Source organism: Panthera uncia (assembly GCF_023721935.1).
Source record: "Panthera uncia isolate 11264 chromosome B2 unlocalized genomic scaffold, Puncia_PCG_1.0 HiC_scaffold_24, whole genome shotgun sequence".
NCBI classification, from domain to species: Eukaryota; Metazoa; Chordata; class Mammalia; order Carnivora; family Felidae; genus Panthera; species Panthera uncia.
Window position 1 is genome coordinate 99,776,909 of NW_026057580.1, and position 26,334 is coordinate 99,803,242.

At 36.6% G+C, this 26,334-nt stretch overlaps 1 protein-coding gene across 4 annotated transcripts in view; it reads right to left on the reverse strand.

The window, feature by feature from the left end:
- The window catches only part of SHPRH (SNF2 histone linker PHD RING helicase), a 95,150-nt gene extending 78,515 nt beyond the window's left edge, over positions 1–16,635 (reverse strand). For 2 of the 4 annotated variants that reach the window (XM_049654485.1, XM_049654484.1), the window contains exons 1-6: positions 16,425–16,635; positions 8,844–9,514; positions 6,201–6,330; positions 3,844–4,062; positions 1,270–1,348; positions 439–589 (exon numbers count right to left, since the gene is read on the reverse strand). In XM_049654485.1, coding sequence (XP_049510442.1) covers positions 439–589; positions 1,270–1,348; positions 3,844–4,062; positions 6,201–6,330; positions 8,844–9,482 — 1,218 coding nt within the window. In that variant the 5' untranslated portion in view covers positions 9,483–9,514; positions 16,425–16,635. Of the gene's footprint in view, positions 1–438; positions 590–1,269; positions 1,349–3,843; positions 4,063–5,425; positions 5,577–6,200; positions 6,331–8,843; positions 9,515–16,214; positions 16,391–16,424 lie in introns of those variants that run through there. The other 2 variants (XM_049654486.1, XM_049654487.1) reach the window with 2 other exon arrangements.
- Between the last annotated feature and the right edge of the window lie 9,699 nt (positions 16,636–26,334).

The following is a 26,334-nucleotide window of genomic DNA, read 5'->3' on the forward strand; positions in this document are numbered from 1 at the left end:
TTAGCAATGTAATTACAAAGCTATTTAGCCTTTAACAAAGTTTGAAGTATTAGATTCTATGACTTACATACCTGAGATTTGTACAATTAAAAAAAATTACTTTCAAAAATATTTACTGGTAATATGGAGGCTTGTAGTAGTGACAAAACATTTGAGGGGGTAACAGTACTTTCCTATGAGTTTCTCTGCCAACGAGAAGGAATCTTGGTGACAGCATATCCCCTTTCCTAGTTGGCCAACATCACTTAACAAAAACCCTGCCAGGTCACAAACATCCTATTCTCTGTGCCCGCTTGAGGTTAACGAGTAACTAGTACAATTAATTAGCCTCAGAGGAGACTAAAAGTGTTGGCTTAAGTGCCAAGCAAATGTTCAATATATGATGCTTTTTGAGAACATATGTCCCCTGCTTTCTTGGCCCTATGGTACTACTCCTACCTCAGGAAGAGTGAGAGCATCTTGTTTGACATCTTGTCGGGTATGTGTCAGAATCAGAGCCAAAACCTCCACTGTCTTTCCAAGACCCATCTCATCTGCTAAGATTCCGCCAAGCAACTGTGGCCCAGCATTTGGGTAATCACGGATGATGCTGAAGGAAAAAACAAGAAAAACGTATCACAGGAAGGCAAGTAAAAATTATACTATTCCTAAAGAAAACTGGAAGAAATCCATAAAAGTCAAAGTTTTTTTAAACTACATTTTAGTGTGAAACAATCTGAAATGCTAGGTCACTGAATAAAGAACCATGATAATCAAAAAACTGCCTGAGCTGACAAGTGAGTCTGCAGAAACAGGAGTGGTACTGGTAAATAACATCGTTCTTTTCTCTTCTTTAAATAAAAGGAGGTGTGTCTGCCTTCTTTCTGTGTCTGTGAAGAAAAAAACGAGGATAATAACTACTGATTCACCTATGATGTTGCTATGTTTAATGACTCCTATGACTTTAATAATAGAAATTAACAAATCTAATGAAAATATGAGAACTGGTCCATAGAAAGATGACATTTTTATTTAAAATTATAATCTCTTTAAATATGAGTAACTAAGCTTCTTAAATCCATTATTTTCCATTCATTATAGAAAAATGACAAGTACTATTAATTTCATATTTGTCTTACCTATAAAAATGATAAAAATATAAAGTCTAGTAAGACTTCGACTTAGTATTCCTTCCTAAGGTACTGCCAAGGCTAAAGACATATGCGACCAATGTCATACAGGTTTTTGTAACATTTACTTTTAATATCTAGCACATAAAGTTTGCCTTACCAGCCTGTGTACGGATTGTAGTAGAGTTTCAAACCCTCAGATGTAACAATCTCTTGCCATAAGAAATGCAGGGTATTTTCTAAAAAAAAATATAACCATAAGAACAAGTTTTTGCTTGTTTTCCTTTCTGCCAGAAAATCACGTTAAAATAAAAATAAGTTAATAGTCAATATACTCCGGGAAGCCACATACACATGGAAAAAGGCTAGGATCTCATTCTTTTTTTCAGGTATTATTCTTGTAATTATTCTTCCTTTGCTTTGGGCACCAATATTTTCCACATAAGTGTTATGCAGAAAAACGAAGTACAGCATATCACAGAGAATTAACAGGAAAAGAAAATGAATACAGGAAAACAACTCCTACCCAATGAAGGAAAATAGCTTATCCTCTATAATTCCTTCAAAAAGTTGCCGAAAACCTTTAAATAACTCAACAGACATATGCTTGTGGGCTAATACGTTAACTCAAATCAGACCTAACCTTTTAGAGGGGTCTGATAGCAGGAGGAAAATCTTATTTAACTGAAGAAAAAATATCTTAAACACTGAAGTATTGTGTATTTCAACCAGAGTCTTCCATATTTCTTTCCCTTAATATTTTAAGTTGTTTAAACCAACTGCCAAATTAGGAAGAATGTCTGTATCTACCAGTGAAATGGCAAGTAATTTTGCTGCCTGCTTTAGGGATTAACAGGTGAAGTAGGAATATAGATACATAGGGTTTATAAAATGAAAAAAATTAAAAGATTAAAAAGCTTCAATTTATGGGAACCACAGGGAGCATAACTATTAAATGGCACATGGGATTTAATCAACAAAATCCATTCTGTGGATAAAAAAGAATAAAATACTGCTATATGCAGCATGGATGAATCTCAAAAAACATTATGTTCAAAGAGGCCAACTTCTCCCCCGCCTCAAGTGTCCGCGTTTTGCCATTCTATTAATTGTTTCAAAAACAGGCAAAACTAACTTATGGTGGCAGTAGTTGCCTCCTGAAGGGGTTGAAGTAGGAGAATTGACTGGGCCATGAGGGAACTTTCTGAGGTGAGGGAAATATTTCATGTTAGCACTGTATCATAGATATAAAAAGACAAAATCAATTTTAACAATTTTATTTAGCTTAACATAAACAAAACCTTATCATTTCCATATGTAATCAATATAAAATTATGAATGAGATACTTGGCCTCTCTTTTTGTACTATTTGAAATCTGGTATATATTTTAAATTTACAACACATAATCTGGGCAGTCATTTGAAGTCTCAAGAGGCACGTGTGGCTAGTACCTTCTGAGAAAATCTAGTTCTATGTCTTAATTGGGTCATTGGTAACACAGATGCATAGATTTAGCCTAATATATCAAATTGTGCCCTTAAGAGCTGTGCATTTTACCCTAAGTAAGTTATACCTTAATAAAATTATGCAAAGAAAAGTTACTGCATTTTGGAGAAAAAATAATCCAGTCTGTAGGAAACTACAGAGCTAACAATTTCCTCAATGACTAAATTATAAGAAAAAAATACAGAATGTGAAGAGATAAAATCTATGGATTAAAGAAACTTAAGTGACAACAATTCCAATGTATGAATGCTAGTTGGTTTCAAATCTGAATCAACTGCAAGACAGAAAGAGAAACAGAGAGAGAGAAAGGGAGAAAAAAAGAAGGAAGAGAGGAGAGAGATTTGGCAGTATTAAAGAATTACTGGGTTTAAAAATCCATCATAACATATATATTTTATATCTGTTTAAAGCAACCCTTTCTTTCATTGAAATAAACTGTGACATTACCAGATTAAATGATATGATATGTGAAATTATTACTTCAATATAATTTAGAGTACGGATGAGAAGTAGGAAGAAATAATGTTGGTTATAAATGAATATTTTCTAAAATTAAAAATTAAAAAGTGACATTTGCTGGATTAAAAAAGTATAAACTGGAATCTACGGGAGAAACAAGTAAGAGCTATACCTCATTAAAATAAATCTATACGGAATGGAAGAGAAATGGTCAACACTTCACTTCCTAGAATCATGCAAAAATCTCATCTTCTGCCCATTCCTTTAAAGATAGTGATAAAAAGGCATAAATGACTCCGATAAACTTACTTTCACAAAAACACTTAATCGATAACATTTTATTTTATTATTTATTTTGTGGAGTAAAGAAAATAAATGCAAACCTAGGAGAATTAGTCATATACCAGTCTCCCACTTCTGTAAATTTGCTTTCTGTTGCTAATATTCATCATTAAATTGTGAAGCTTCTCGCAGATGATTAGCAAGATTCCCATTTGATCATGTTCCAAAAGCAATTCTTAGTTAGAAAGGCATGTAAAAAATTTATTGGTTTTAAAAAATTCCAATCAAGGCAGTCTTTATTCGGCAGGAAAAATTAAACGCTTATAGTTGAGGGAACTTACAAATGAATTTCTCTGCCTTTCAATTTTAAAGAATTTCTTAGACTACCATTTTGTTCACAGGAAAATTCATTCAATTATAATTAATTCCTAATTATCTTTCATGAAATCCCTCAGATCAATTTGTCTTTGAGCATCTTATACTTGCCACTAGCAGGAGCGCTTCTGAAATGCTCTTGTTGTAGCATCCAATTGACAGCCTCTCTTTGGTATGGTCTCAGCACAGGAATCAACGCAGGATGCTGGACATCCACTTGGATGGACTGCGTTTCTTGCTGATGTGTCTGCTTCACAAACTGATAGAGCTCATCGATGTCCTGTCCCTCTGGCTCACTCTCTGAATCTTCTTCATCCTCTTCCAACACATCTGTACATCCAACAACAAATGTACTCAAAACAACCCACTTTTTCTAACTATAAGCAATTCTTATTCTAAGAACATACTATGCATTTTCCAAACTCTGGGGTCCTGCTCAGTGTGTTTTGGGAGTAGAAGGCCCTATCGTTAATTCTTCACTGATCGAAAACCTACCCATCTATCCTTCAAGATAGTTCAACTTTTTCCATGGCATTTTCTTTTGTTGTCCCTGGTTAGAATCAATGTATTCCCCTGTGTTCATGTAATACCCTTCTATTTGGATATAGCAATATATTGCAATCTGTCTGGTAGTGCAATCATTTATGTGTATTCTTTCCTTGTGCACTGAACTGTAATGCAAAGGCTGTCTTTTGTTTTTATATCTCCTCAGAGTAGCTGGCATATGCTTTGCTCAGTGCAGATATTTAATAAACATTTGAATGTGAATATCTTTTACAGTTTATAAAAGGATAATCTATTTCACTTTTACATCTTGACATAAAAAAACTCCATATGCAGACATAATTTTTCTGTCTAGTAAGACAAGGGTTCCCATTTTATTTCTTATGCTAAAAAAGGACAGGCATTTGGTAGCAGCAGGAGCCAACTAAGAGAGAAGGGCGTAAGCCATTAATACAAATTTGTAATGACATCAGATTCATTTGTTGGGCACAACTGCCCTGTGAGACTTTTGTGCCTACTAGAACATGAAAAAAAAACCCCTCAAAATCTTGAATAAATGTACAAACCCATTTTAGCTTATGATTTATTTCTGAACTCTTTCAAAAGACCTATACACTTTTAAAGAACATACCTCATATGCCCTAGAATGAAGATTGTACCACAAAATACTTAATTTACTTTTTTCAATAAAAAATACTCCATGTGAGATTTATTCTTACTATTCTTGTGTAATCTAGTATTGATAACTAAACTGGAAGTTTTCCTTTGAAATCCTTTGATGTTTTCCTTTGAACAGTTCAACTTGTAGTATTTTTAAAAAAGCAGAATAATTCTTACCGTACCCTTAAAAATTCTAGATGTACTTAAAAGCATCCCTTCCAATCATGAAGCCAGAGACTGTCCTCCTTTTAAAGTCTTCAACATGCAAAATGATTTACTTTTATTAGTAATTTATTATTTTTTTAATTACGTAGGCTTCACCCCCAACACTGGGCTTGAATTCATGACCCTGAGATCAAGAGTTGCAGGCTCTATTGACTGAGCCAGCCAGGCGCCCCTACTTTCATTAGTATTATGAAGCTTTGCAAAGAATGTACTACAGAAACGACTCAACAGTCAAGCTTAGAAAGTGATTTCCCAAATATTCCAGTATGTTCTACAATTTGCATCTGAAATAATGCTGACCCACCATGAGCAGGGCTTGGAGAATTTGAGCCGTTTTTCCAGTAGTGTTGATGGGCTGCACCAAGCCATCCACACTCTCCCCTTGGGAACCAATGGCAGATAACTCTGAAGCTGCAGTCCTGACCAAGGATGCAACATCTTGGCAAGAAACAGTAGCAAAGTTAACTGGTCTTTATGGGAAGCAGGCTCTTGAGATTATTTGTCAGACTGCAAAGGAGAGGTGGAATAAGGCCAGCCAAGAATCTCTGGCCATAACAAAATAAAAGCACAAGAATAATGCAAAAATTCCAATCAGCTCAGATCCCTTTGGACTCTATGGACTCTGCAAACATTTCTTGAGAACCTAGTCTGGGCTAAGCACGGTATTTAGCAAATAAAGACACAAATTAGTGGGGGCATTTCAGATACGTGTAGTTTTGTCACACAGTGATTTTATAGAGGCTGTTTAATTTTATGATGGTTTTATTGTTTTTCTGATTATTATGTATAGGACTTGGGAAAAACCCACAACTCTCAAGTAATGTCAAATTTTTAAAGTTTATTTATTTATTTTGAGAGAGAGAGAAAGAGAGCACGTGTGCACATGCACAAGCATGGGAAGGGTAGAGAGAGAGAGAGGGAGAGGGAATCCCAAGCAGGCTCTGCATTGTCAGTGCAGAGCCCTATGGTGGGGCTTGATCTTGAGAACCATGAGATCATGACCTGAGCCAAAATCCAGAGTTGGATACCCAACCGACTGAGCCCCAGGTGTCCTAAGTAATAGCAACTTTTAAGTTTACCTGGAATAATAAAATTGTACAACTTTTCCATCACTCTTTTCATAAGCTGATTAAACTTCTTCATTCTTGAATTTGCATCACTCAAAAAGTCTAGTTTTGCTAGGCCACCTTCCAAAAGATAAATTCCAACCTACAAAGGATTAATCAACACAAAAATAGTATTAATTGTACTATTACATTCTTCATGAGGACATAAAAAAAGTTTTTTAATACTGTTTTTAAAGGTATTCACAGTATATGCCCCACAATCGTTAAATATATACCTACCAAATCTCCGTCACAAATTTTTACTTTCAATAACAAATTCATTGTACAAATGCAGTGCCTACTATGTGTAAGGCACCATTCAAGTTGCTAGAAAAAAATACTTCCCAACCTGGAACCAAACCTGAGATAAGGTGATAAGAACACCCATTCCACCTACCAAGCCAAAGATTTCCAAATTTGATGAGTATCAAAATAATCAGTTAAATTGGTTAAAAATGCAGATTGCCCCAGAAGATTCTGATGCACATGCCAGGATTCTTAAGCACAGTTTGGTGTGGGAATTGCCATTACTAGATCAAACACTACAATGTATAGGAAAACAGATCTTGATTGATGTAAGATAGCTTAATTCTGGTAAAACAATGCAGCATGAAGTTCCATAGTCAAAAGACTTGAAGTTGAATACTAGCACTGGTATTTAGGAGCTAAAAAAAAACAGGCAAAGTAATCGATTTATTTTGACCCAAGCACTGTCATTTGCAAAATGGAGAGAAGACTATTATGAGATAGCCTAGGTAATACAGTTTTAAACTTCCTAATGGTATATACTCACTAAATGCATTTTCTTTCTTTTCCCTAAATTATCCTGGACCTGATTCCATAATCATGCAGAGTCTCATATTCTTTTACTAAAGAACAAGAATCCAAACCAGCATTATATGGGAATAAGTAACAAAGAATGTATTTTTGTATATATTTGTACTCTGCCTTGTATACACCTAGAGTTAGCTTACTATAGCAGCAAGAAATGTTTAAATATTTATACAAATTGGGATAAGAAGACAGAAGAGATCAAGTCTATGGGGAACATAGACAGAACACAGATAAACAAGCCATGAATTCTTACATACTTCCTATCACCGAGCCACAATTTGGGCTTTCATGATCAACCAGGAGAGGGAATACGTGGTTGCAAAGTTTCATTGCCCAGGGAAGAATTAATTACAATCTAATGCTTCCAACTTTTTTCCTTTCCTTTTGTCAATTCTGAAACTACAGATAGGGCTACAATACAATTGTTTTTTAACGTGAGAAAGACAAAAAAGACACAGTTTTCAATCTAACAAAGGTGAATTTAATAATTTTAATCTTTATGTTCATTTATTTTTGAGAGACAGAGAGAGAGAGAGAGAGCAAGCTCATGCAAGTGGGGGAGGAGCAGAGAGAAAGGGAGACACAGAATCCAAAGCAGGCTATAGGTTTTGAGTTGTCAGCACAGAGCCTTACACAGGGCTTGAACACGTGAACCATCAGATCATGATCTGAGCTGAAGTCGGACACTTAACTGACTAAGCCACCCAGGTGTCCCTGAATTTAACATTTTAGAATTTCTTATCCTTTCAAGTTTTGGCATGAAGGCATATTAACCTGCTTCACAGTTTATAAAGTACATCTACTTACATTGTCTCACCGGATTGCCAACACAATTGTATGAGGTAAAAGGAATGATTATTATTTACATTTTATACAGAAAGATGCTGAAATTAAATGATTCACATAAAGTTACTTGGCTAGTAAATAGAAGAGCCTGAAATGAATTACAAATTTACTCATTCATTTGCTGAAAATCTGTTCAGTATGGGGCATTTTACTAGGCTGTGAAGAAAAAATGACTTCATAGTCTACTGAAGGAGAAAAATTTTAAATCTAAGTACACTACAAGTGGCCAAGGCAAAAATAAACATCTGTACAGTGTTGTGGAGGAAGGGCATGTAATACCATCCATGAAGTTTAAGAAAAGATCTCCCTCGAGAAGTAAACTCTGAGCTGAATATTAAAGAATGTCCAGGAGTTATTAGGGAACAGGAAGGGAACAACCCAGGCCGAGGGAAGTGTGAAAGCAAAAGCACAGATGCAGAAATAGAGCCAGAAAATGTGCAGGACACAAATCAATTCGGAATTTCTGGAACAAAATAAAAACCAGAGTGATAAAGGATAAGGCTGGAGAGTACACAAGCGTCTATCAAAGAAAGGAGTTACACACAAGATTACACTTAATTCTGTAGGCAGTAAATAACAGAATTTCATTTCATTCATATTATACCATCCCAGAGACAAAGCAGATGGAGTTGAAAAGGCCAGCAGGGCAATAAAGAACGGCTACAGGAAGAGGGAGAGATGAGGAAGACCAAAAGAAGACACTGAGAGTAGAGCTGGAAGGGAGGAATCCGGGATGTCTTGAAGAAGGACAGCCTGGAAACGATCAGCTAGAAGTATATATTTCTTATAGCTACTGAAAGCCCAAAATAAAGTACACTTTGAAACTTAATGATGAAAGGCTTATTGCTGGCTTTTTACACCTTCCTTCTATGTCAACTTCAAAATGGGACTGCCCAATGCAGAAGAACCTTAAAAGACACCACAGAAATTGAGTACCTTAATAATGTGATTCCCTTCTGGTTTTTGGTAAAGTTTTATTCTTCTCTTCTTTTGTAGCCACCCCAAATCTTCAAGCATTTCACCACTGAAAGATGATTCCACTCGAATACCATTATCACAAATACTGACTGGCTTGTTGAGTCCTTTTTCTTGTTTCTCTGCATCTTCACTTTCTGAATTAACATAAATCAGGAACTGACCGCTTGACTCTGAACTCATCAGTGTAAAACTCCTTTCTGAAAAATCTTCAGTTAAACTCTGTTCGGGAAGGAGCTGAAGAGTGAATTCTCCTAGAAATGCCCTCCAAGAATTATCAAAGTGATAGGGAGAAATCACAATATTCAGCTTTACAGACAGAGGAGAAAGAATGCCACTGGTCTCTTCTTTATCAACCGATTTTGCGATGCTCACTGCTTCCAAACACCTCTTCTTATCTCTGTGAGCCACTTCTTCTTGTAGGCTATCACCGAGGATGATGCAGTGAGCAGAAGAGAAATCTGAACCTGAGCAGGGGTGCTCCTCATCAGTTAGGATGAGAGGCTCATTCCTTCTGTCTTCATGCATATTCCAGCGAAGCTGCTGTTGCTTTGCTTCATCAACTCTCACTGGGGGAGCACGTTTCCGTCGGCTGCTCATTTTCAAGTTTTCTTGGTTGGCAACTGTGAACTCTAGAAGACAAAGGCAACAAGTAAGCATTCCAACAGAGGATTTTAGTATTAAAGTGCTCCCAGATGAAGAATTCACCACAAACTAACAGCCCACATACACAATATGAACTCTTCGGAGAGATAAAGCAATGGATAATTTTTTTTTTTTAATAAGTCAAATACAGGTAAGGACCACATTGACCACAATCTCACGCATCATAGAAATTCTAATGGTCATAACAGTACTTTAATGGATACATTTAATAAAGTTAACATGCTACATAAAATAAAATACATTTAATGAACAGTAAGACAGTAAGGTAAATCTCTCAAATATCCTGGAAATGCATAGTTGAAGAGTTCTAGGAACTCATAATCATCACAACAAAAGTTCATTTTTGTTTTATAATTCCAAGGAGTTTATAGAATTTTTAAAAATTCTGAAAAATATATTTTCTCTTTTAAAAGAGGAAGATGAAAATCCAGAATGTATTTCTTTTTGTGGATCAGCAGATAAAAAGGTAACAGGAATAGCTGGGAAGGAATAAGGTGGTGATGGCAACCAGAGGAAATGGAGCAGAGACAATAAAGGAAGAAGAGAAAAAAAAATGTAGGAAGAAAAAGAAAAAGAAAGCTTTGTCATCTCAGAAGAGGAACTGGTCTGACAGCAGCCTGTATTATGTAGGCCCAAACTAAACTTTTCCCAAAATAATAGCCAATTCCTATATGAAACACAAACGAACTCACAGAGATTAAATCATAAAGTTGTGGGGCGCCTGGGTGGCTCAGTCGGTTAAGCGTCCCACTTCAGCTCCGGTCACGATCTCGCGGTCTGTGAGTTTGAGCCCCGCGTCAGGCTCTGGGCTGATGGCTCAGAGCCTGGAGCCTGCTTCCAATTCTGTGTCTCCCTCTCTCTCTGCCCTCCCCCGTTCATGCTCTGTCTCTCTCTGTCTCAAAAATAAATAAACGTTAAAAAAATTAAAAAAAAAATCATAAAGTTGTAATGATGGCTGATGCCTATTCCACCTATTCTAACAATGTAGTTGGGGAAAAAGAAAAGGATGTATAAACAATTAAAATTTGGCTTCAGGATAGTTTAAGAAATATTTTCAATTTGGAATGTTTATGGACTGGAAGATTCAAGATGTCAATTCCTAGATACTGATCCACAAAGTAATCCCATTCAAAATCCCAGTAGGCTTTTTATTTTTTTATTTTTTAATTTTTGCAGAAGCTGACAAGTGATTCCAAAATTTATATTAAAATGCCCAAGATCTAGAAAAGTCAAAATAATTTTGAAAAAGAATAAAGTTGAAAGACTTACACCGACTCCAGGACTTACAATGATGGTAATCAAAACAGTGTGGTAACGGTACACAGACATGGTAATCAAAACAGTATGGTAATAGTATATGATAGATATATAGAGCAATGTAACAAAATAAAGTGTTCTGGAATAGACCCAAACACATATGGTCAATGATTTTTGAAAGAAATTCAAAGGCAGTCAACAGGCAAAAAATATCCTTTTCAATAAACAGCCATATGCAAAAAAAAAAGTGAACCTGGACCTTTACCTTATACATGTCAAAATTAACTTGAAATACATCAAAAACTGAACCACAAAAGCTAAAACTATAAAACTTCTAGAAGAAAACAGGAGAAAATCTAAGTGACATTAGATTAGGCAAAAAAATATAATTTAAATAGGTTACAAAAAGCAGAGAATATAAAAAAATTGATAAAGTAAGCTTCAACAAAATTATTTTGGCACTTCAAAAGATACTGTTATAAAAATGAGAGGGGAGCCAGACAGGGCACAGTATTTGTAAAATACCATCTGATGAAGGATTTGTATATGGAATAGAAAAAGAACTTTTACAAATCAGCCATAAGACAACCTTATGAAAAAATGACACACACTTCACCAAAGATGATCTACAAGTGGCAAATAAGTACATGAAAACATCTTCACCATCATCAGTCATTAAGCCAATGCAAATTCAACCTACAAACCACGATAGGAAACCATGTATCCACTAGAATGGTTAAAATTTAAAAGACAGGATGTACAGCAGCCAGAACTGAACTCTCAAACATTCTAAAAGGACAAATTTGTCAATTTCTTATAAAATTAAACACAAACGTTCTGTTCTGCGCAGTCTAGTAATCTTGCCCCTCGATATCTACCAAGAGAATTAAAAACATAGATTCACAAAAGAGATTTAAATTTGAATGTTAATAGCAGTCAATTATTAGCAGTCAATATTGGAAACAACACAATTGTCCATTACGTGGTAAATGGATAAACCGGTGGAATACTACTCTGTGATCAACTACTGATAAAACATAGATGAATTTTTAAAGCATCATGCTAAGCAAAGGAAGTCAGATGTGTAAGACCATATACTGTATGATTCTATTTACATGAAATTCTAGAAAAGGCAAACACCTACTGATAGAAAGCAGGTTAGTGGTTACTAGAGGCTAGGAAGTGCCTCAGATCTCTGGTCCCCATCCTGCCACATTAAAGTTGGATTACTGTAATATATAATTTATACTTCTGAGAGCTACCACTCATTGAATATATGCCAAATTTCTGTTAACCATACTATTGCACTTACATTTTTTTTAAGTTTATTTATTTATTGACAGAGAGAGAGAGAGAGAGAAAGAGAGAGAATCCCAAGCAGGCTCTGCCTTACCAGTGCAGAGCCTGACTCAGGGCTCAAACTCAGGAAAAACCATGAGATCATGACCTGAGCCAAAATCAAGAGTCAGAAGTTTAATCAATTAAGCCACCCAGTCACCCCTTAATAAATCTGATTTTAAAAGCACAAAAAGTAAATACAGGAAAGATTTAAAATTATAAGAGATTATTAAGAACAGCTTTATTCTAATAAACTTGAAAAGTCTACATAAAGTGAGCAATTTACTAACAAAATATAAATGAATAAAATTTATTTTCTTAGTAGCCACGCTGCATATGGCTTTTTAACTTTAAATAAAATTAAGTAATACCATAAACTCAGCTGCTCAGTCTCACCAACCACACTTTAAGAGCTCAATAGCCATATGTGACTAGCGGCTACTACACTGGACAGGGCAAATATAAAACCTTCACAAAACTGCAAAAAGGCTATCAAGTATTGTTGGTCTAAGTCAATCATGAGAATTCCATTTCCTTAGCACTGACTGCTTTATGAATGTGCAGGTAATAGACTAAAAATCAATCTCTTACTATGGTTAACTATAAGCATCATATCTCCTCTATTATCTTGGAAGAACAATACAGGAAGCCCCTAATAACCTGTATGTTTATCTTTGCCCAATTCTCATCAGAACACAGGCTAGAATACTGGAATTTGGTCATTCTGGAAGTTTGAAAAGTTCTGCTCATCAGCTTATTAGTTAACTATGACCACAAATATGCTGTATAACACACCATCTCAAAGCTCAATGCTTCGAGAGAGCAATCACTTATTCTCTTAGATTTGCAGGTTAGCTGAGGGTTGGCTGACCTAGGCTAGGTTTCTGGAGGAGCAGTTCAGCTCGGCTTGAATCCTCTTAGGACCAGCAAAGCAACCCACAAATGTGCATAAGGCCATGGGTGAGGTGTAACAGTGTAAATCCAAACACACAAGTACTCTTCAAAGTGTGGTCATAGCAAAAGCACAAGGTTCCACGAGCTAAAGCAAGGCACACGAATGGACCCAAAGTCAAGGGGTGGGGAAATGTACCGTACTTCTTTACTGGGTAGAACCGCTCATGACAAAGAGTGTGGATATGAGGTAGGGGTTACATGATCTATGACACCAACTCTAATATTAATAACATGGTAATTATGGAATTGTTAACCCTGAAAGCCCCAAAACAAATGGCTATAGAGTCTCACATCTGTAAAACGATGTGGCTTACAGGAGAAAAGAGTCTAATTCTAGCTTTGGCATTGAGTGACTGTGTGGCAGAGGAATAGTTATCTAACCGCTCTGTGCCAGTTTTCTCATTTGTAAAATGGGGATGACAGGACTGTGCTTAGAAATAATATTGGGGTGCCTGGATGGCTTAGTCAGTTAAGCGTCCCACTCTTGATTTTGGCTCAAGTTACGATCTCGTGGTTTGTGAATTTGAGCCCTACACTGGGCTCGGCACTGGCAGTGCAAAGCCTGCTTGCGATTCTCATTCCCTCTCTCTCTCTCTCTCTCTCTCTCAAAATAAATAAATAAATATAAAAAAAATACTGTAAATGCAATAGTATAGTTAACGGAAATCTGGCATATATTCAGTGAATGGTAGCTGCTATTATCATCACCCTCAGAACTATAAGCTATACATTACAATAATCCAACTTTAACGTGGCAGGGACCATAGATCTGTGTGTCTCAAACTTTACACGTTAGAATCATTTGGGGAACTTAAAAAAAAATACTGATGCCCATGTATACCCCAGCCCGTTAAACCAGAACCCAGCACACATTCATGATTTAAAAAAAAAAAAAAAAATTGTTTTGGTCGACTCTTTTTCTAAGGGATTTCTATCCAGGGATAATTTCTTGAACCAAAGAAGATGTTATTTGATGAAACTACTTACAACCATAATGTTAACTGGAAGCCAAGAAGTCAAGTACTGGTAAAATTCTATAAATCTCTAGTCATATTCCAAATACTTCTGGTTTTCTTCATACCACATGAATCCCATTTTTGGTCGTTGTATTTCTTATTGCTTCCTCTTAAATATCAGCGTTTGGGTAAAACATTATATACAGTTTTTTATTTTTTTATTTTTTTATTTTTTAAATTTTTTTTTCAATGTTTTTTATTTATTTTTGGGACAGAGAGAGACAGAGCATGAACGGGGGAGGGGCAGAGAGAGAGGGAGACACAGAATCGGAAACAGGCTCCAGGCTCTGAGCCATCAGCCCAGAGCCCGACGCGGGGCTCGAACTCACGGACCGCGAGATCGTGACCTGGCTGAAGTCGGACGCTTAACCGACTGCGCCACCCAGGCGCCCCTATATACAGTTTTTTAAATACGGACCACGCTTTATACAATAGTCCTGCATTTAAATGTAAAAAGCCTGTTGCTTGAAATGCCCTTTTACACTTTGCTGTCTGTTGCTGTCCCAATCTTCCCCAGAAAACTTTCCATGAGTGGGCATGCTGAGTTAAGGGCCTTTCCTCCTTGATCCCAACTGCTACAGTGCTCTAGCTTGAAGGACTTGAAAGCTGGGCAGAAACAGTATCCTATTCCCCATTGTACACCCAATGCCAGGTCAGTGCCAGAATGGAAATGATATTCCAAAACAAGGTGAAACAAGTTATCTTGAACTCCCTGAATACCGAATATCCTCCCTCTTTTTAAAGTGCCATGTTTCTTTTTGGACAAGAGTCTCTTAACCACGTTCTAGAAGATTATAGGTAATGTGAAACTATTCTTTACTATTTCTGGCCCTGAATGAGACAGAGAAAACTGACTGACCCATATCTTCGACAGAAAACAAAGACAGCTGTTAGAAAAATAAGCATAAAATGTTAAGTTACTATGACATTGTAACAAACGATTACCAATTAAACTTAAATTCAGATTTTTTTCCTCTCCGAATTATTATCTCTCTATTAAAAGACACCTACAAATCCTAAATTACGACAAATCCGTGGTAGACCCAGGTTTAGGCTATAAGGAGCAAAAAGTATACATCTGTCACCCTGCTGCCCAAGGTAAGCCTTACGTAAGCAAAGCCCAATCATTGCTGATTAGTGAAAAGCTCTTAATGATCTAGCATTACCACGATCCTTCTGTAGTTATAACTCCAACAAGATGAGAGTATTTTAATCTACCGAACCCCAAAATATATGTCACATAAACTTAAAAAATGCCCCGGTAAGAAGCTTTTTCACCAGCACACTCTGTTCCCACAAATCTTTGTAGGCTGAACTCTTAATAAAAGATTTGTTTTAATAATTCTACAAGTGCAGTTCTTTTAGGCTTGGGCAAAAAGAGGACATATACACAATAGCATCTTTCAAAAGTAAACTATTTTATTCTCAACTGTTAGCTTATTGGTTAACTCGACCTGGGGAGCTCTAGAAAGAGCAGGTTATCCAGTACAGGCACACTTATCTCGCTAATGCTCAATAGTACTCAGCTTCCAGCATGGTTTCTGATCATAAACCAACATCTAGGATTTCTAACTCCTGGCTAATGTCCAGTCACTTAGAAAAAAGTCACGAGATTAATGCCATTATTTTAAAACACTGTATATCTGACAATGACAGTCAATCATCAGATAACAAATCTCTGTTCATAAACCTAGCAGCGACCACGGAGCCAAAATGTACAACGTGCAAGGGTGGTTGTGAGTGCGAATGTAATTAATCTGACTCTAAAGGTAGCTGAGAACTTTCTGACTAACTTAGAAGCCTCGCCTCCCGTTTACCACATTACAACCCCGCGCACCTAGAAGCTAGGTAGTCAGCTGCCCAGTTGCAGCCTCCAGGGGCGTTTGTGTTAGGAATGGCGATACCTACTCCGTTTTCCTCCAAAACTCAAAAGCGGTTCAAGGAATCAAAGCTGGGCTGTCAGCGCCAGATCGCTCCCAGCAGGCCCGGCAAACAAGCTACCGCGAGGCCGAGGAGCGCGACAGCCCCTCGGGCGCTCGATCTAAACACCGCGGGCCCCAGCCCCCGGGGAGAAGCACAGCCTCCTTTCCCACGGCCCTACCTTCTCCCTGGGGGGCCGTGGCGGTCCAGAGGCCCCCAAGTCTGGGATGGGAAAGGGTCGGGGAGACTCGCGCTGCGGTTCTCTCTCAGCCCTTTAGCTTCCTAGACTCCAGACAACTACTTCTTCTCTCCCAGGGACCTCCGTCTCCGTTTGGAGACGTCTTCCGTCCCCAACCTCTGACCCCTGACCCCCCATCATCCAAGAGCCTACCTGGTTCTCCAAGCCTCTTGAGACACTCTGCACCAAGGCTCGGGGCTCCACTAAAGCCCCCCACAAGTCCCGGGCAAGCATTCACCACCCACCGAACACCCGTCTGAGATGGGCACGCGCGCTTTACGCTGGTTTGTGTTGGGGTTCCCGGGGGGCCCAGAAACCAGAGGTCCCAGCTACCGGGTGCGCGCTGGAGCGTAGGGTCAAGGTGAACGCGCACGTCGGAGCGCCCCGCCCCTTTTCTCCAGCAATAGCTTCATACGTCGCTTCTGCGCAAGTCCACACGATTAAAGTCTCGCAGAGGATACGTTGGGATCTCGCGATAGCTTTGCCCCAAGATATTAGGAGTACAGGATTGGCTGGAACCTCTAAGGAGGGGGCGAGGCTCTAAGCAGATATTAGATGTGGGCGGGGCTCCCCGCTGAAGGGGCGGTACTCCGCTTGAAGCAAGTGATGGGAGTGATTGGTGGATTTAATAAAAAGGCAGAAGAGAGTTCTGCAAATGCACCTTTGCTATTGCTTCTAGAAAGCAGCTGCTATCTAGGTATGGATGAACCTTATCTCTGTCAGAAAAGTTATTTTAAAAGGCTTCTCAGGAAAAGTGAGTAAGTAGTTTAAGAGGAGAGAAAAACTACATGTATTGTACTGAAGCAGGCCTTCCAATATCTTAGTTTTTTTTTTTTTTTTTTTTTCTTTTTTTTTCTTTTTCTCTCCGAGAGGTAGCCTCTTTCTCATGAGTGAAGGCGTACGTTTAGTTAACTGGAATAACTCTGAGAGGCTTCAGGGCCAAGAGCTTGTAACATGACCGTCAGGAAACATCAGGCACTCAATGACTAGTGAGTACTAATGAGGGTTCAGCATAATGCTCAAAAAGGGGAGTCTCGGCATGTGTGGTCAGAAGCACAGAAGTAAGTTCTTGTCTAAGAAAACATCTGTTGTGGTTGCAGACAGTTCAGAGTGGTCGTATCCTACACAATACAGAACTTCATCACAGACTTCTAAGCCTGAAAGAAGCCATTTACATAAAGTAAACCCGGTAAAATTAGGTGGAAATCAGTTACCTTCTCCCAGGCTTCATGAGGCAAGTTGAAAAAGGAGTACAAATGCTGGAGCGTTTGTACTGGCAAGCAGACTTCTTTGGAGAACCGATCATTTTACTAAGTACAAAAAGATGGGCCCTTTCTTTTGGACGTGCAAGCTGAAACTCACGTTTAGATGTATATTGAGCTGTAAAAGGTTATCTTTGGTATTTTTATGTCACTTCTTACCGTTGGAGCAGAGAATTAAGCTCATACTTTGGCTAAGTCCAACTGGTGCCAGACATAAACATGTGAAAATAAACACAGCATCATTTCATCTTTGTTCACCTTAATTGGGGTAATGAATCTCTACAGACATAATTATTGTTAGCCTGTACAAATATTAAACTACAGAGATTCAGTTGTAAGTGTGCAGAAATGCAGTTTTAACTATAGAGGTGGAATCTATGCACTATCACTCAGTAGTTACAGTTAAACAAAATTCTTCCTATTGAATATTCCAATGGTGTATTCAATCCTATATTTGCAGAGTGTCCTGTATATTCTTTGAAAAATGTTCTCTATGGAGTAATGTGTTGCAATATCAGAATCACCAGAGCTAATTTTAGAAAATATGGTTCATTTTTGCACTTAGGTATCTGGAAGTTCCCAGCTGTGAGACACCTTTTTACCCCTTACAAAACTGAGTTCATCCACCCTTCAGATACTAATGATCTAATGCCATTTCACAAGTATAACCCAGATACAAACCAATAAGTGAACTACCCAGTGTTTGTAGAGTTCAACTACTTCTTAAAACTATAAATGTGATGGCAGTCAGATCATTTGCTTCCTGTGTGGTCTCACTAGACCAAAGCTATACATCAAGTTCCTTTTGGGGACAGTAGCTTTATTATAGCCATATCCTTAATTAAAGTCATCTTTTTGGAAATTAATGTTCTTTTTAAAAAAAAATGTTTATTTTTGAGAGGGAAAGCACAAGTGGGGGAGGTACAGAGAGAGAGGGAGACAGGATCCAAAGCTGGCTCTGTGCTGATAGGAGAGAGCCCCAAGTAGGGCTCCAACTTACAAAGGTGAGATCATGACCTGAGCCAAAGTTGGATGCTCAACCAACTGAGCCACCCAGATGCCCCCCCCCCTTTTTTTAAATAAAATGCTAATTAATTTTTGGAGAGAGAGAGAGAGAGCGTTTATTTATTTTTGAGAGGGAAAGCACAAGCAGGGGAGATGCAGAGAGAGAGAGAGAGAGGGAGAGGGAGAGAGAGGATCTGAAGCAGGCTCTGTGCTGACAGCTGAGAGCCTTATGCAGGGCTGGAACTCCAATCTTGAGATCATGACCTGAACTGAATTTGGATGCTTAACTGACTGGGCCACCCAGGAGCCCCTGAATAAGTTGGTCTTAAGGAGGAAGACTGGTTGAGAGAGAATAGATGAGTTAAAGCAAATTTAACTCCCTTTCTGGGTAGAAACAAGGTAACTGATGATTTTTGAGTAGAACTTTCTATTTTGCAAGGCTCTTTCATGTTCGTTTTTCTATGAAATACTTAAAATTTCATGAATTTTGGAATATTTAAAATTAATTTAAAATTTAAAATATTTAAAATATTTAAAATTCTCATTTTACAGAAGAGGAATCTGAGAGTCAGAGAAATTTGGTGATTTGCCACCGTTTAGCTCTGAGAGACAAGAGGATATAGAGCTCCCTTGACTATTCTGTGTAGGCCGTTGCCTCTTATTACTAAGTCATGTATTTGGCTATCAGATAAAAATAAGCAATTATCACCAGACTTCCTGGGTTGGCCTGCAAAAAATGAAGGCAAAAAGTTTGTAATTATTTGCTGACACAGGGCTATGTATATCAACAATAAGGATCATTCGGGTCCAGGACTGTTTCTCCTTAATAGATCATTAATAAAATTGCTTGAGAACTTTATTCCTTATTCTGCTCACCGTTGCCTGCTCTCTGGAAGTGAAGATAATGGCCACTCAGTATGACTGAGGCTTGCCAAAGATGACTCTTTTTTTGCCATTTCCTCCACTACCAGCCTGTCTTCAGACTACTTTTTCTCCTCCTGACCAAATGAGAGTATTAGGGTCAAAGTAACTATTCCAGAGTGAATTGCAAGGGCCGAAGGCCATTGTTAAAAATGTGTGTAGTTTTAACAGAGAGTGAAAGAAACACAGTCTTGCAAAATTGGCTCTGGCAGGGGTGATCAGCTGTGACCAAGGGAGTGATGCCAGGTCAAACAAACAAAAACTGGTATCAGAGGGATTATGCATGCTTTGCTGTAGTGTGAACAGGATATGTTGAAGGGCAGGCGGTGTGTGACCTGAACACAAATCTTCATGTGTAGAACCTCACAGCTTTTCCTCAGGCTGGCTGTGGATAAGTCTAATTATTAACTTTCAATTTAATTTTCCCACAATGATTTGCAGGTTGGATTTATTTCAAACTGCAAAGTTTGTCCTGTCTCCCCTGCTGAAAACTCAACCTGAAAAATGAAAACTCAAGCTGTGTCCCTTCTGCCTCTCATAATTTGTAAAACAAAATTCGTAAACTGTACACAAAAAGCTGCACTGGACATGAACTTGTGACTTAAGGAGAAGGTAATTCATCATTTCTTTCTGTTTGTCTTTGTTGTCAATAAAGCAATGCTTATAAATTAAGTAAAAGCAAGGAGCAGTAAAAGCAAGGCTGAAGCTGAGTCTGTTAGGTAAGGAAAGATGTGAGATTATATTCAGTGTTTCTCAATGAGGATGACATAATCAGTACCATTGATCCCTTTCATGGCCCTTTCCACTCTCCATTCCCAACTGTTACTTTTGTTCTAATATTCTTTTCCAATTGATTTTTTTCAATACGGCCTCTAGGCATTAAGCAACAGGAATATTGTAGATGATTCTACTGATGCTTATGACAAGTAATATTTATTATGCAGGTTTGGAAAAATACAAATAAATGTCTTTTGAATATTTCAAGGGTTACTATCAGGTGTCATTGTAAAGTACAAAAATAGTTATGAAACACTTTCAGAATGAATCTAAAATCTCAACCTTGGTCATAGTAGCATAAAATGATACTTAACAGAGAATAGAGTCTTTCCAAAGCTTCCATCCACCAGAAGGGTAGCACCATGCTCAGACCTTACCACTGGTGTATTGGTTAGGTCAGTTCTTGAGGTAATGTCGAAAATAGATCTGAGTTTCACCTCCTTTAAACTCTGTTGAATTTTTTATTTATTCTTTGAGCCCTTAAATAAATTTATATAATTAAAACCTTAAATACTACACAGTAATAGTATATAATGATCAATCATATCCACATGCTGTAACTGTTAACTGTTTGCTCCTGTGTTGACTGTTTGCTCCTGAGAGTTAATTTTTAAACAACAAACCAATCCATCCAACCATCTCATATAATTGTAGTGAAACTAATTTAAATAAAGAGAGATATTTAGGAACCACTTGAGTAGATAAACTCCAACGTATGACCTAATTGATTTCTGGATGATTAAAAAGCAAGCTCACATAAATCAAACCCTTACTTCCTATAGCCATGATGTTATAAACTGAAACCCATTTTATACCTTAGAAATACCAAAGTCAGGGTGCCGGGGTGGCTAAGTTGGTTAAGCGTCCGACTTCTGCTCAGGTCACAGTCTCTGGGCTGGGAGTTCGAGCCCTGCATCAGGCTAACAGTTCAGAGCCTGGAGCCTGCTTCAGATTCTATGTTCCTCTCTCTGTCCCTTCCCCGCTCATACTCTGTCTCTCTCTCTCTCTCAAAAATAAATATTAAAAAAAAGAAAATTGAAAAAAAACAAAAAAGAAATACCAAAATTACTTTTATAAAAATTAACTCTCTATGAATCATAGACTTAAATGTAAAATACAAAAGTATAAAACCCCTAGAAGATAACAGGAGAAAACCTAGATAATGCTGGATATGATGATGACTTTTTAGATTCTACACCAAAGGCACGTACATGAAACAAATAGTTGATAAGCCAGACTTCATTAAAATTAAAACCTTCTGCTCTGCAAAATAACATATCTAGAGAATTAGAAGACAGGCCATAGCTTGGGAAAAAATATTTGCAATAGACCCATCTGATAAAGTACTGTAACTACAACAATTAGTTAAAGGATGCACAAGATAAAAAGATATAAGATATGACATCAAAAATGTAAAACATGGGGGGGCACAGAGTAAAACTAGAACTTTAGAATGTGATCAAACTTAAGTTGTTATCAACTTAAAATAGACTGTTATAGCTGTAAGTTGTTATATATAAGCCTCATGGGAACCACAGAACAAAAACCTATAGTAGGTACACAAGAAATAAGGAGATCACTAAAGAAAGTAATCAAATCACAAACGAAGAAAGCAACTAACAAAATGACAATAAGTACATAGCTGTCAATAATTTCTCTCTCTCTCTCTCTCTCTTTCTTTCTTTTAACATTTATTTATTTTTGAGAGACAGAGAGAGGCACAGCATGAGCAGGGGAGGGGGAGAGCAAGAGGGAGACACAGAATCTGAAGCAGGCTCAGACTCTGAGTTCTCTGTTAGCACAGAGCCTGATGCGGGGCTTGAACTCATGAACTGTGAGACCATGACCTGAGCTGAAGTAAGATGCTCAACTGACTGAGCCACCCAGGCACCCCAATAATTACTTTAATTTAAATAAACTAAATTCTCCAATCAAGTCACATAGAGTGACTGAATGGATGAAAATATAAGGTTCATCTATATGATGCCTACAAGAAAGATTCACTTCAGATGTAAGAACACGCACAGACTGAAAGTGAAGGTATGGAAAAAGATCTTATTTGTGGATGGAAACCAAAAAATTGGGTAGTTATATTTATATCAGACAAAATAGACTTAAAAACAAAGACTGTAATAAGAGACAAGGAAGAGCATTCCATGATGACTAAAGAGGTCAATCCAACAAGAGAATATAACATTTATAAATATGTACCCAACATAGAAGCACCTAAATATAGAAAGCAAATATTAACAGACCTAAAGGGAGAAATGACGGTAAAATATAGTAAGGAACTTTAATACCCCACTTACATCAATGAATAGATCATGTAGACAGAAAATCAATAAGAAAATATTGGCCTTAAATGACACCTTATACCAGATGAACTTAACAGATATATACAGGAACATTCCATCCAAAAGCAACAAAAGATACCTTCTTCTCAAGTGCTCATGGAACATTCTCCAGGACAGATCATATATTATGCCACAAAAGAAATCTTAATAAATTTAAGGAGATTGAAATCATATCAAACATTTTTTTTTAACCACGATAGTATAAGAGAAGAAAACCAGAAAATTCACAAATATGTCACATGTTATTGACCACAAATGGTTTAAAGAAGAAATCGAAAGACAAATAAAAAAATATCTTGAGACATTGACAATGGAAATGCAACAAACCAAAATTTATGGGATGCATCAAGAGCAATTCTAAGAGAGAAGTTCATAGTAATAAGTGCCTACATTAAGAAACAAGAAAATCCTCAAATAACCTAATAACAATATAGAACACTACTGCTAATAATATAATAAATATATAATATAATTTGATGTTCTCAATAGATGCAGAAAAAGCATTTCACAAAGTCAACATCCATTTATGATTAAAGCTCTCAAGGAAATAAATACAGAAGAAATTTACTTCAACACAAAAAGGCCAGCTGAAAAAGCCAATAGTTAACACCATATTTAATAAAGCTTTCCCTTGAAAATCCAGCACAAGGCAAGAATGCCCACTCTCACCACTTCTATTTAATGTAGTATTAGAAATCCTTTCCAGAGCAATGAGACAAGAAAAGAGAAATAAAAGGCATCCAAATTGGAAAGGAATTAGTAAAATGATCTCTCCTTGTAGATGACATGATCCATATATGTAGAAAACCCTAAAGACTCAACAGCAAAAGACTATTAGAACTAGTAAATGAATTTAGTAAAGTGAAGGATACAAAATCAACATACAAAAAGCAATCACATTTCTGTACACAAAATAATAAGCCATCCAAAGAGGAAATGAAAGAATAAATTCCATTTGCAACAGCAAGACGAAGAATGAAATATTTAGGAGTAAACTTAATCAAAGAGGTAGAGCCTTGTAAACTGAAAAGTATGAAACACTGATGCAGGAAATTAAAGAAGACACAAGTAAATTGAAAGACATTGTGGGTTCATGGATTGAACTTTGCTAAAATGTCCATTCTACCCAAAGCCATCTATAGATTCAATGTAATCCCTATAAAAATCCCAATGACATTCTTTACAGAAATAGTAAAAACAATCCTAAAATTCATATGGGACCACAAAACACCCTGGATATCCAAAGCAATCTTGAACAAGAATAACAAAGCTGGAGGCATCACATTTCCTGATTACAAAATATATTACAAAGTTATATTAAAACAGTATAGTATTGGCATAAAAAAGACATATAGACTAATGTAACAGGATAGACAGCCCAAAGTAAATCCATGAATTTATGGTCAACTGATCTTTGACAAAGGTGCTAAGAACACATAATGATGAAAAGATAGTTTCTTCAATAAATGGTGTTGGGAAAACTGGGTGTTCACATGGAAAAGATCTAAACCGGACCCCTCTCTCACACCATGTAAAAAAATCAACTTTAGTGGATTAAAGAATTAAACATAGGACCTGAAACTGTAAGACTACTAGATAAAAACATAGGGAAAATTTTTGTTGGTATTGGTTTGGGCAATGACTTTTTAAAAAAAATATGGCACCAAAAGCACATGTAACAAAAATAAAATAGATAAGACTGCATTAAACTAAGAAGTTTCTGCACAGCAAAGGAAATGATCAAGAGTGGAAAAGAAACCTGCAGAATAGGAGACAATATTTACATACCATCTATCTGATAAGAGATTAATATCCAAAATATATAAGGAGCTCAAACAACTCAACAGCAAAAAACCCAAATAACCCAATTTAAAATGGGCTAAGGACCTGAATAGGACCTTATTTCTCAAAAGGACATACAAATGTCCAACAGGTATATGAAAAGGTGCTCAACATCACAATTCATAAGATTAATGCAAATTGAACCCACAATAAAATATTATCTTACATTTGTTAGAATGGTTATTATCAAAAAGATAAAAGATAACAAGTGCTGGCAAGGATATGGAGAAAAAGGAACCCTGGTACACTGTTGATAGGAATGTAAATTAGTACAACCATTATGGAAAACAGTATGGTGGTTGCTCAAAAAACGTAAAACAGAACGACCATATGATCCAGCAATACTATTTCTGGGTATATATCCAAAAGAAATGTAACTAGTGTCTCCAAGAGACATCTGCATCCCTACATTCATTGCACAGTTATGCACAATATTTGATGTACGAAAACAACCTAAGTGTGTATACACAGCTTTAAAATGGAAAATAATCTTGCCATTTGCAACAACATGGGTGAACCTGAAATATATTATGGTAAGTGAAATAAGCCAGACACAGACAAATACTGCATAATCTTACTTATACACAGAATCTAAAACATTTGAACTCTTAAAAGCAGAGAGTAGAAAGGTGTTTTCCAGGAACTGGGGGATGGGGAAAATGGGGAGATGTTCAAAGAGTTTACAGATTCAGTTATGCAGGATGAATTAGTTCTAGAGATCTAGTGTAGAGCATGGTCATTTTAATGAGTAATATATTGTATACTTGAAATTTGCTGAGAAAGTTGATCTTAAGTTGTTCTCACTGCTCCCAAATATAGTAACTATGTAACTATGTTAATTAAATTGATTGTAGTAATAATTTTACAATGTATATGTATAGTAAATGATTAGGTTGTACACCTTAAATACATACGCTAAATTTGTCAACACTTCAATAAAACTGAAGAAAAAGACTGATCATTGAGAAATTTTAACAATTTGAACTGTTCTTATAAAAAATGATTCATTTGTAATCAACTAGGTATTATATATTTCATTATATTTTGATCCTTTGAAAGATAATTTTCTATGCAGAAGAAATTTTTAGCCAAACAGTATGACAATAGCAATAATGCATTGCCTGCCCCTAATATTTTGAACAAGAAGCTGTTTTCTATGTTTTGTTTGACAAAGGGATGGTAAGTAGTGTTTTCTCTGTTTTTACAGAAACCAATGAAGGAGTCCTATTACTTTAATGTCTTTTTTCTCCTGTGCAGAATATTTCTTCAATTTCTTTCCAGATGAGTGTGATTTTAATTTTTCATGTTAAAATCAAACTGAAAAGTACAATTTTTTTTTTATCATCGAGGAGGGTAATTTATAATGTATGTGTTTGCAGAAGTGAGATATTTAATCAAGTATTTAAGATAAATTTAAATCATTAGTGCTTATTGCCCTGATTACAAAAGAGGCATCCTCTTATGTAAAATAGAAATTTATGGACGTGTGTTTTCAATCATTTTGAGTACAGATATGCATTTAGAAAACTCTTCAGGTTTATTGAAGTTCCTCTGCTCTAAAGGACCAGTTTTAGTTAATAGGTTTTTCATCGTCTTCATCCTTTTTATGGTGCACACTTACAGGAAATATAATGGAATATTTCTATAGTGACAGTCATTAGAAAATCCAAGATATGGAAATGAATGTTGGGAAAAAAAACTATGTTTGAAGATGTAAATAAACCTTGCTTCTAGATTCTCTGTATCATATGCTTTATTCTCTAATTAGAGATAAATATAACAACATGGAAGCAACAAAAAGTGTTTAATTGCGTTATCTCTTTATGGGTTCTTTTGCTGTTTCAGAGTGTTTTTTAAAGGCATTAAAATCATTTGTGGCAGTTATCAAAAAGTCAGTCTCGA